The sequence below is a fragment of the Fistularia commersonii genome, chromosome 4 (assembly GCF_037954325.1).
Source record: "Fistularia commersonii isolate RoL2024-O1a breed Wild chromosome 4, RoL_Fcom_v1.0, whole genome shotgun sequence".
Lineage (NCBI taxonomy): Eukaryota > Metazoa > Chordata > Actinopteri > Syngnathiformes > Fistulariidae > Fistularia > Fistularia commersonii.
In genome coordinates this window covers 20,046,814-20,058,501 of record NC_141287.1, presented here as the reverse complement: position 1 = coordinate 20,058,501, position 11,688 = coordinate 20,046,814, and the positions used below count along the sequence as shown (strand labels likewise).

The 11,688-nt window shown below is 43.2% G+C and overlaps 1 protein-coding gene across 4 annotated transcripts in view; it reads left to right on the top strand.

Moving 5' to 3' along the window:
- galnt13 (polypeptide N-acetylgalactosaminyltransferase 13) overlaps nucleotides 1-11,688 on the top strand; it is a 52,837-nt gene continuing 41,149 nt past the window's right edge. For all 4 annotated transcript variants that reach the window (XR_015106074.1, XR_015106075.1, XM_086145875.1 and 1 more), the window contains exons 1-2: nucleotides 1-487; nucleotides 5,335-5,615. Coding sequence is in view for 2 of the 4 variants with exons in the window: in XM_086145875.1 (XP_086002001.1) it covers nucleotides 5,474-5,615 (142 nt within the window). In the remaining 2 variants the exon portion in view is untranslated. The remainder of the gene's footprint in view (nucleotides 488-5,334; nucleotides 5,616-11,688) is intronic.

The window sequence follows — 11,688 nt, the reverse complement described above, 5'->3', positions numbered from 1 at the left end:
AGGTCGATGCGCACGGCGGTGAGACTGCGCTCAGCGTCTTCTCTCCTTCCGTCTTAGCCTTGCAACGTACCGTCGGAGGGAGGGAGGAAAGGGGGGGGTCAGGTGATTCATTTGGATCGGATCGATAGTCTGCACGGTCGGAACGGGGTCCGTGGGGTTGGGGGGGGGGTGAACACGCGTGACGGCGGCCCGTGTTTACCGGTTAACTGCGGCAGCGTCTGCACGGCAATAATGTCAGGGAGTCTGAGCAGGTGGAGAGAAAGCGGCTTTCGGACGGGCTGAGACGCAACTCTGACCCCCCCCCCCCCAGCCGACACGGAGCCCCAAGTCGGTTGTGCGTGAACAATGCGCGTGTTCGAGTGCGTTTTCCTCCGTGCATGTAGCAGCAGCAGCAGCCGATCACCAGGTCATGTCGTCCGCGCTCAACACGTTTCCCCGCTTGCAGGATCTCGGAGCAGGTCACCGGTTTACTCCGTCTGTCATCGAGGTAAGCAGAGATGTTTTCATTTTTTTTATGTTTCATCAATGCAATTATAAAGATATGCTCGCAACATCATCCTCACTGGGGTCGAGATGTATTGGTGCAAATGCAAATGAGGTGATAGTTTGATGACAGTGTGTCAGCTAAGTGTCCATCTGACCCCTGTGCACACCGTGAACTGCAAACACAAATAAAGTCAAATATATGTAAAGAGGATATTCGAATTTTACCTGAATGTCAGGTATTTTTTGGTGGGGAAAAAAAAAAAGTGTCCTCCTCCAGACCACCATTTTTGTTTTGGGTTGGAAAAGAAGCTTGAGTGAACTGGCCTAATGGGGGCTTAATGGGATCCCCTCTGAAATCCACCCCGAGGGAGTTTGGCTTTTTTATAAATTGAAATTCATTTAATTTTTTTTCCCCAATATCAGTGACGCACAGGTAGCCGCGTTCAGCCAGCAGCGCTCCTGTTATGACAATCTCTGTGTTTGGCGCAGGGGACCAAACCTGCCCGGCTCTCAAAATGATTGATGATGTGAGACGGACTGGAATATTATAGTGGAAAGTGGGTATCACTCATCTTTTTTTTTTTTTTCTCTTTTTGTCCCACATGTCAAAAAAAAAAAGCCTTTTCTTCTCGTCCCCTGGGGTACAGGAGCTCGGCAAGATTCGGAGGAGGGAGAAGAAAATTTTGTACCAGCAATTTGCTCAATTTTGTACCGTTATTTTTATAAACACTGCTCAAAAAAATAAAGGGAACACTAAAATAACACATCCTCGATCTGAATTGATGCAATATTCTTATTAAATACTGTGGTCTTTACATAGTTGAATGTGCTGACGACAAAATCACACAAAAACGATTGATGGAAATCAATGTATGAACCCGTGCAGGTCTTGATTGGGAGTCACACTCCAAATGAAAGTGGAAAAACACGCCATGTTCATGTAATGTCCTTAAAACAAGTCAAAATGAATCCTTGTTGCTTCCTAAGTGGACAGAAGTGTGATTGACTTGGAGTTACATGGTGTTGTTTGCGTGTTCCCCTTTATTTTTTTGAGCAATATATATACATATTGCTCAAAAAACATGTACGTGTGTGTGCCTCTGTATAGTATTCGCTTTTTTGATATTATTTTTCTTAAAATTTTTCTTTTTTGAAATTTTATTTTTGATGTTCACATGTTCCCAACTTTGAAGTTTTTCTGATTCTAACTATTTGTCTAATTCGGGAAGGTGTCATTAACCCAACGGTTCACTGACAAATGAAACGTTTCTTGAGTTGAATTTGTTGCTCAAATATTGGTAGATTCCTGGATTTTTTTTTTTTTTTCCCAGCATTATTAAGCCTTTTTGAGCCACCGGGTTTGCAAGTGATTGATAATAGTAAGTGAGACATTTTGCCCAATGATGATGGCAGGCCAGAGGTACAACCAACATTTGTGATTAAGAAAATCCTCATGTGGCATCATGACATTGGCTATTCCAGCCGTGTCCGATCTTTCCGGTGTAGAACGATGCAGGTAGGGGTTCGACGATAGCCGGCATTTCCCCCGTTATTTGATGAAAGTGTACATTTTCCCATCCGTCGAGCCGTTCTCGGTCCAGGATTCAACAGACGTAGTGAACCCCAAGCCTCCCGGGCCAAAATGAGGAAAATGGACTTTAGAGTGAATCCATTTGCATATTAATATTGCGTGGAGTTTTTTGACGAGGTGAGGAGGAGGTGGAATTTAAGGTGTTTTAATGTGGAACCCTTTATTCAGACACAATACAGTGTGTACCAAAGCTGGCCAAACTGCCAACGAAAGACTATGCCTCACTTTGGCTGCATCTCAGAAAGCTGTAGATGCAAATGAGCGGACATTTTTCAGCCCATGTTTGGTCATGAATGGCACCAACACCAAGCTGTGAGCAACTATCGGGCACAGGAATTAATTATCCGTCCGGCAAATGCCATAGAAGCACAGAGGGAGTACGTGACGTAGCGTCCTGCACATCAGACGGACGTTATCTGCGGACTTACGCTTGATTATACGTCCTGCAAAGACAACAGAGAACCGTGACGGTCGGTCGTGCAGATGCTTTGGGACGTGGCTTCGGGATCGTGGAAAAAATACATTTCGAGGCTTCACAGATGTTTTCTATAAAAGGCCAAACAAAGGACGACACCGTTAAGTATCGCGGTTTGACGCTATATGTCGAGTTCAATCCGTCCGCTCGCCGTCGAGGTCTTTGAATCCGAACTCCTGCTCCCGCCGCCTCCGTCTGAGGACGTCCTTCACACTGGGATCGAAATTCGACGCTCCCGACGCCGCCGGATAGAGGCGGCCTTGTTTTTGAAGGAGATAAGATGAGCCCGGGGCGGCGTCGTCAGACCCCCCCCGTGATGGACGTATCCGAACATTGCCGTTTTTTATTATTTTTTTTTTGTTTTCTTTTTGAGGAGGGCAAACTCGTTACCTTGCTGCAAGCTAAAGATTAGGAAGCGTGTCAGGTTCCCCTCAGGAGGTGCTTTCGGCATTTTCCGCGAGTTGGCCAAGTACCGGCTACCTCCAATCGCTCCTATTCAAACGTATTTACGATTGGATTTACGTCGCTATCAGTTGGCTTGAACTCGTAACATCTGGGCTCGCTGTCGGAATAATGGCGTGGAATGTGTTTGCGAAACAAACCCAAACAAGCTCATGGGCCCGTGCTTCCTGTCCGCGAGCCATCCGCGTACTTGACTCCACGCGGCTGAAAGCGCATTTTCCCGCCTGCGATAATACTTCCGTAAGACTTTAACCGTAATTTCGGGAACATCGAAATCCCGTTTGGAGGGAGAGCGTGTTTTTTTTTCCCCCGTCCATAAATACAGCGCATTGTGTGCAAATGAGTTATCCGACCTCCTCGAATGACCTGCGGTATGAAGAGCTGGCGGAAACGTGCAAAAAGGAAAATGAGCATCCACTTTTGCTTTGGGATGAGAGTGCGGAGGGTTTGGGGTCAGTCCAAAGTGCTGCCAAACCAACGGCTCCTGTAAACCCCTCTATTTATATCCCTCTTTGCCAAATTGTATGTTTTCAAACAGTCAAAGCGGCTGCGATGTAATTAACGCTTCCAGTCATTGGAGTGTTTGGAGGGGATGAAGGAGGGTCCGGTCCGAATGGGGGTTATTGAAGTAGTTAAAATGTATTTTTGCACAGAGCCAGTAATTCAACATGTTAAGCAGGCTGAGAGAAAGACAACTCGTTAGGCTTTATCTCTTTTCTCCCTGCACGTCAGCATGGATTGTAGCTTTACAACAACTTGCTATTTTATCATTTGTAGGCCTCTGTATGTCGACATGAGCGAAAAGCCCGGGACGAACGTGTTAATATGGCATCGCCGTTATATTATTTAAACGCAAACTCAGGCTGGGCTTTATCAAAAACTAATAAGTAGTTTCGGGTCTTTATCCATCGGTGAGTTATTGTGCAGGAATAGAATAATAAAGGGGAAAAACAATGTTCATTTCTTAAAAGTCAAGGTTTACAAATTGAAAGGAAAAACTTTGACCTTTAACCTTTAAAAGCTGTGTACAGTAAAACTTACTGAATACTGTAACCCGCCGCTCACAATGCAACATTACAAACCGAATATTCAGAGGAGAATTAAAAAAAAAAAACCTCTTGATACTCTTCACTCTCATTAATCGATGATCACATCCGCATAAGCGGCATAAACTGCAGGCTGTCACACGTTTAATCCTGCGGCTTCAACAGAGCGAGAGGAGCAAGAAGAGCGAACGGCTGCTCTGTGAGCGGCTCCACGGCCAAATAATATAATATGGTGATATTATGGAGCTGCCACAAATAAATCAATGTAATGAGAAGCAGGTCTGTTTACCGGTCGGGCGTGATGCGGTTGTGCATCCCTGCTTCTCGCTGGTGGGGCAAATCTAAGAGGTTAAAATCCATACTTTTGGGCAAATTCCCAACTGTGGGTCATTTATACCGACTAAAATGCGCGGTATGCAATAAACTGAGCATTTGTTGCGTTTTAAAAAATAAAATATTCATTTTTAAAAAGTTTTTACATTGTGCACTGCTCAAGGGAACACTAAAATAACCCATCCTAGATCTGAATTGATGAAATATTCTTATTAAATAATTTACATAGTTGAATGTGCTGACAAGAAAAAATGACCAATGGAAATCAAATTGATGAACTCATGGAGGTCCCACACTCAAAACAAAAGTGAAAAAACACTCAACATTGACGTAATGTCCTTAAAACAAGTCAAAATGTGTTGCTTTCAAAGTGGAAACTTTCATTGACTTGGAGTTCCATTGTGTGGTTTAAGTGTTCCCTTTATTTTTTTTTGATAATATGGTCACATCTTCTGCATAACAGCACATTATCCAGCCGGATGATAGATTATGAGCGGCAGGTTACCCGGCAGAGGATCGAATAAGACCCCGTCCAGCTTTCTCAATCCTGCAAGATACGCTTTTGCTATTTTTCTCTCACGTTCAGAATTTGGATGTCAGCCACATTTGATGTGGCCGAAGTTACTCTCAATGTGATCAATACGTTTTATTATTTCCATAAATCCGCATATGCACGAGGTTAGCAACCCTAACCTCACCTCGTATTGACTTTGCCATACATTACACCGATGACAAAATATTGATTTGAATTTTTTTTTTTTTTTTTTAATTAACCGCTTCAGATTCATCCGCAGGGAATGAGAATTAGAAAAAAAAACACAAGTCATCGAAATAGAGCGAGCGTGAACCGACACTCCGTAATTGACAATTTTCTTCTCTTAAAGTCACATGATGAAGGTGTCTATTTTTGTCTTTTTTTTTTTTTTTCTCCTCTCCCCTAGGATGAGGCCTCTTAGTCAAACCTGCCCTACTTGCTCCCGGTTTCCTCGTCCGCCGAAGCTTCTCATCTGACCGACCCCCAACCGAGCGCTGGCGTCTTCCCTTCCCGTCTGGCTGGCTCGCCGACGTACCCGTGATTTGATGCGACGGTTTGTCTACTGCAAGGTGGTTTTGACCACCTCTCTGGTGTGGGTGCTGGTGGACGTCTTCCTGCTGCTCTACTTCAGCGAGTGTAACAAATGTGATGATCGGAAGGACCGCTCGCTTCTCCCGGCCCTGCGCGGTGAGTCCACGCCAACTTTTCACTTCCTGGTCGGGGATGGAGGGGGTTTCTCAATACAGAGCGGAACGCGTTTCAAAATTCAACATGGTTTTCGTGATTTTCTGCGGGATTGTATGGCTATTTTAATGCTCTCGTTTTGATCTCTTCTTTTTCAATCCATCCCAGAGGCCTGTTTAAATCGTTGTTGGACAGATGTGTCGTAAATATTATTTATCATTTGATGGAGAAACGCCTCATAAGTGCCGGGTATCTCTACGTCGTGTCAAAGAGGACCGTTTGACGCGACAACTTATTCATTAGGAGACGTGTTTTTCCATCTTTCCCGGCCGGGCTTTGTGAGCGTTTAAACGGCGCTCTTCCTTTTAAAAGTTATTTGTAAAATCTATACAGTGATCCCTCGCTATAACGCGGTTTACTTTTCTCGGTTTCGCTGCTTCACGGATTTACATCGTGCATTGTGTTCTGCATTCTGATTGGCTAAAAAGTCACTCCGCTTCTTCTCTACCCGTGCGTCAATAACGTTGCAGTTTAATATGTACACGTACGTAAAACAGCTTGCCGAATTTACATTCTCTTGCAATTTCAAGTTTCTCTAAAACCCATAATGCTATCTATCGCAGATAAAGTTAAACTTGTGGACATGCTAAGGGAAGGTAAAAACTATGCGGCTGTAGGTCGGCATTACGGAATTAATGAATCTTCCGTTCGTTCCATAAAGAAGAAGAAAAAAACATGAGGACGACAGCAGCAATGTATAATAGAGTATTTAATTGTATAGTAATTGTAAAAAAAATATAAAGGTTTCTACGTCACGGGTTCTTTTTGGAACGCGAAAACCCCCGCGAAAAACAAAGGTACACTGGATTACAATAGTTTTTGATCTCAATAGAAAACAAGGAGCCGTCGTTATCGCACGTGACAGTTTTTAAATCATAACCCATGGATCTCGGCCGTGTTGGCAGCGTGTGATCCAAAACCAGACTCGACAAAAACAATGACTGTTTTTTGCATTTTGGCTAGTGATGTTCAAACTAACATCTTGCGCTCGTGTGTTTGCTTGTCCCTCTAAAGCGGTTGGTTTCCTCACACGCCCTCGGGTTAGCAGGTTTCTAAGCTGCTTGCTAAGCTGCTTTTAAGGTTAGAGCGGGGCAGAGCTGCCTGCTACCGACACTCATTGCCATGTAAATATCTGGGGCTACGTGGAAGCTTCTGCAATTATTCAATTATCGTAATTTCTGAACGATTAAACGCGTATGAATATAAGCCGCTCTGGCGAAAAATAACAAAATAAATATATCTGACATATATAGGCTGCACTTGTCTATAAGTCCACGTTGCGACATGAGATATTTAAACAGAACCTTTTTTTTCCCCACAAACTTTTAATTAAATAGATACCGGTAACATCCATAAATAGATATTGGAAATGCTTTTTTTTCCCCCCTGAAAAGTGCTTGTAACATGGCTGATGTAAAAGATGAATAATAAATAACACAAGGAAAAGTCCATCCATCCATTTTCTACCCATTATGTATTATTTTGTGACCTTGGCTGGCAGATAGTATGAATGGTGTCATTTTTTGTTTTTCTAGTATCTTTGGTCAGGCATGGAATTCGAGGTAACAAACCACTCGTGTACGCATTCCTCAGACTCACCCATTACACGCCGGCCATAAACTGGACCACAAATCCAGAAAATAAAAATGAATGCATGTAGAAGTTGACAATGTATGAATAGTTTTCATACTCTGTATATAAATGTGTGCGCATATTGTACGGTGAAACCTTGAGCTCATTCTTTTTAGACAGTTTGTCTTAATAACCAAAGAAATCAAATATTAATTTGATTTAAATAAAAAGTACAGTCATTTCTGGACTATTGAGCGCACCTGAATGTAGGCCGCACCGGCTAAAAATAACAAAATAAATATACGTGTACATTTAAAGGCCGCAATTGTCTATAAACCGCAGGTGTCCATGGTGTAACAGGAGTTAATGACACAGAAACATTTTAACTTTTAATTAAATAGATACAGGTAGCAGCCACAAATACGTACTGGAAATGCTTTATTTTCCAAACAGTGGCTGTAACACAGCTGATGAAAAAGATGAATAATAAATAACACAAGGAAAAGTCCATCCATTTTCTATCCCTGCTTCGTCCAATTCCAGCTAATCCACATCTCGGTCTTCCTCCTGCGCACTAAAACCGTTAAAGTCGTCTTCTTCGGTGTCGGAATCGAACGGCCTCAGAATTTCACGGTCATTTCATCGGTCCGATGTGACGAGGCTAAATGTTTTGGCGGCTTGAAGTTCGTTAGCCCAAAAAAATGAATAAATTAGCCGCATCGCTATTTAAGCTGCAGCGTTCAAAGCGGGTGGAAAAACATAGCGGCTTATAGTTTGGAAATGACGGTATTTCAAATACATTTGAATTTCCTATGAGATCTCCGTTTTTCATCATTTCAACAATTTTTCATCCGTTTTTTTGAGAGGTTTGTATAAAAATAAACACTACCTTTCTGTAACTCGGATGTCACCACAGCAGCAATGGCGGGATGATTAATTTGCAATGTGTTTGTGTAAATTCTCCTTACTAACAGCGAAACACTTATTTTGCGTTTTTCATTTCCACTTAATTGGAATTCCTTGTATTTTTCCTCTGTCTGCGTCACCTTTCTGTCCGCTTCATAGTTTTTTACTTGCTCTGCTGTTTGCGAGTTAAGCGTTGGGAAAAACAACAATTTGTTGCGTTTGTGAGAGTTTCCTCGCAATCCGAGACCAGCTGTTACCGATTTGGTGACATTTGTTGTTGGGAGTTGCAGCTGATGCTATGCGTTCGCTGCATTTCAACTACAGGAAATGAAGGCGTGCACGACTTGTTCGCGCTCGTGAGGTCGGTGTTGACGTGACGTCAGTTCCGCCTGAGAGAGCGGCCTTTTTCGGGGAGTTTGTGGACGACATCGGCGTGATCGGCGGGTCGAGTGTACGGTTTTGCATTTTCACGGGTGTGTTTTGTCACATGCCTCTTTCCGTGTCTTCAGGTGAGACACTTTGAGTCATCCTCCGGGGCTTTTGTGACGAGACAAGGATGTGTGTGTGTGTGTGTGTGTGTGTGTGTGTGTGTGTGTGTGTGTGGGCAGTCGTTTCCTCCTCTGCGCTGGAGAGCAAACCCAAGTCTGCAGAGAGAGAAGGAGATTGTTTTCATCTATGATTTCTTGAAGGATGGGTTTTTCAGGGGTTGTGTGTGTGTGTGTGTGTGTGTGTGTGTGTTTTACACTCCTCTGCATCTCGACTGCAGTCGGAGCGCAGGTACATGTATCTTTGCCTGAGTTTAACCGTCTGATCGCCCAAAGCCGTGCATGGGTGTTTATAAAAGCAACACTTTTGCCGCCACGCCTCAATATGTTCTTGCTCTCCATTTTTAGACAATAGATTTTTAGTGGAACAAGTGCGGTCGGGGGAAAGTGTCAGGTGTGATGTGAGATGAAAGAGGATCAGCCGGAACGGGTGCAAGGCGGCGGTGAGACCGAGAGACTGTGGAAAAGACAGGAGGCAGAGCTGGAGGCTGCAGAGATGAAGATGCTGAGGTTTTCTTCGGGAGCGACCAGGACGGAGAGGATCAGGAATGAGTCGGTCAGAGAGGCGGCAAACGTCAGACCGAGATGGTTTCGGACAGAGGAGGGACGGTGAAGATCTGGGTGGAAGGATGAGGAGGTTGGAATTTATGGATGGAAGGATGGAGGACATGTGAGAGAGGAGAAGGTCGGATGGAGGAAGATGATTTGCTGATTCTGAAGGAAGCAGCTGAAAGGAAGGGAAGAGATTTTTGGTAGAACAAGTGTTTATTAATACTAAAAAAAAAAAATCTAAATAACATCCCGCAAGCCAGGTCATACCCGTGTTATTGTCCCAGTTGTTTTTTTGGGTGATCTTTTAACAATGCGCACAAAGCATTTTGAAGTACACTGCTGAAAAAAAATAAAGGGAACCCTAAAATAACATATCCTAGATCTGAATGAATGAATGAATGAATGAAATATTCTTTTGAAATACTTTGCTTTTTTTTATCGTTGAATATGCCGACAACAAAATCGCACAAACATTTTCAATGGAAATCAAATTGATTTGGAGTCACATGATGGAAAAACACACGACAGGCTGATCCAACGTTTGAGGTAATGTCTTTAAAACAAGTCAAAATGAATCCATGTTGCTTCCTAAGTGGACGGAAGTGTGACTGTCTTGGAGTTACATGGTGTTGTTTATGTGTCCCTTTATATTTTTCAGCAGTATATTTCATACTTACTTAAAGTTGAATGTAATTCCTATCATTTGAAACCTTCTTGTGTATATTTAATGGGTTCAGTTGTGGATTAACTTGTAATAAGGCCTCTGTCCTCGGCGGGTTTTCCCCCTCTGGGTTTCACGCCCGTTCATGATCTGATAGCGACAACGGAAAAGTCATACATTTCCGAGAAATGTTGTGTGCGAGGAACCAAAGCGTGTTTCTCAGTCCATTTTCCTTTCAAACGCTGTCTTTGAACATGCCATTTTAGATAGCTTTAAAAAGCTGAGCTCTATATAAATATGTATGTACATGTTTTTTTCCATTTATCTTCCACAAAGGGTTGCCCTTGATGTGTTTGGAGTCGGGGAATTGTGGGTTGGAACAAAAGAGCATTACTGACAGGGCCGCGAATGTTATTGGACCAAACCTAAGCAGAATAAACAGCCTCACGTGGACGGCGGAGCTGTTTGGTTCAGCGCTGCCTGCAGTCGAGAAAACAGAATATTTTGTGACCTTGGCTGGCAAATAGTATGAATGGTGTAATTTTTCCTCCCAGTATCTCTGGTCAGGCACAGAGTTGGAGGTAACAAGCCATTCATAGACACATTCCTCTGACTCACCTAGTGCGCACTGGCCATAAACTGAACCAGAAAATAAAATAAATGCATGTAGATGTTGACAATGTATGAATATTTTTCATGCATATACGTGTATATAAACGTGTGCTTGTACGGTGAAACCTCATTCTTTTTTAGATGGGTCGTCGAAATCAGTGTTTCCCAACCTTTTTTGAGCCACGGCACATATTTTACATCAGAAAAATCACACGGCACACCACCAAATAAATATGTCAAAAACATTTTTTAATGAATTAGAATGAAACCGTAGTCTCAATTTACTTAGTGTGAAATCTGATATATCTAATATCTGTAAATTCATCAAGTTGCAATGCAAATTTCCCACTGATGTGCAACTTTTCCAGAACACTTTTTTCAATATCTGAAGAAATGTCATCAATGTGTCTGAAAACGATATTATTTGAGAGAACTCTGGCTATTTCTTTATCAACGCTAGAGCCGAGCATTTCTTCTACAACGATTTTGCCGGCAGGTAGTATTAATGTTTTGCTACGGTGTGTGGCTGTTTGGATTTAGAGATGAGCTCGGCAACTTTATAGCAGCTTTCACTGCTTTCTCACTCGTCTTGGTAGTTTTTAACAATGCTGCCGGTTTGTTTACGCAGATGCAAGTACCGTAATTTCCGGACTTTTGAGCGCACCTCAATATAAGCCGCACCGGCTAGCCGATCGCTATCTCGGGCTTCCTCCTGCGCACTAAAACCGTCAAAGTCGTCTTCTTCGGCGTGGGAGTTGAATGGACTCAGAATTTCCCGGTCATTTCATCGGTCCGATGTGACGAGGATAAATGTTTTAGTGGCGTGAACTCGTTAGCCCCCCCCCCCCCCAAAAAGTCCATATATTAGCCGCAGTGTTGTTTACGTGAAAAAAGTCGTGGCTTATCGTCCGGAAATTACGGTACTTTTGATTTTAAAAATGTGTCACGCAAAGCGTCACTGATCACTCTGATACACAGATGCACAGGTTAATTCACTACCCGTTGCCATGGAATGTGCACGCTGCACACATAGACATAGGACGACACGTTATTTGCGTTGGATAAATAATTTTCGGACCAATCAGGTGAAAGTGGCCATTTTTGCACGGCACACCTGATGATCTCTCACGGCACGCTAATTCGCCGTGGCAAAGTGGTTGGGAAACAC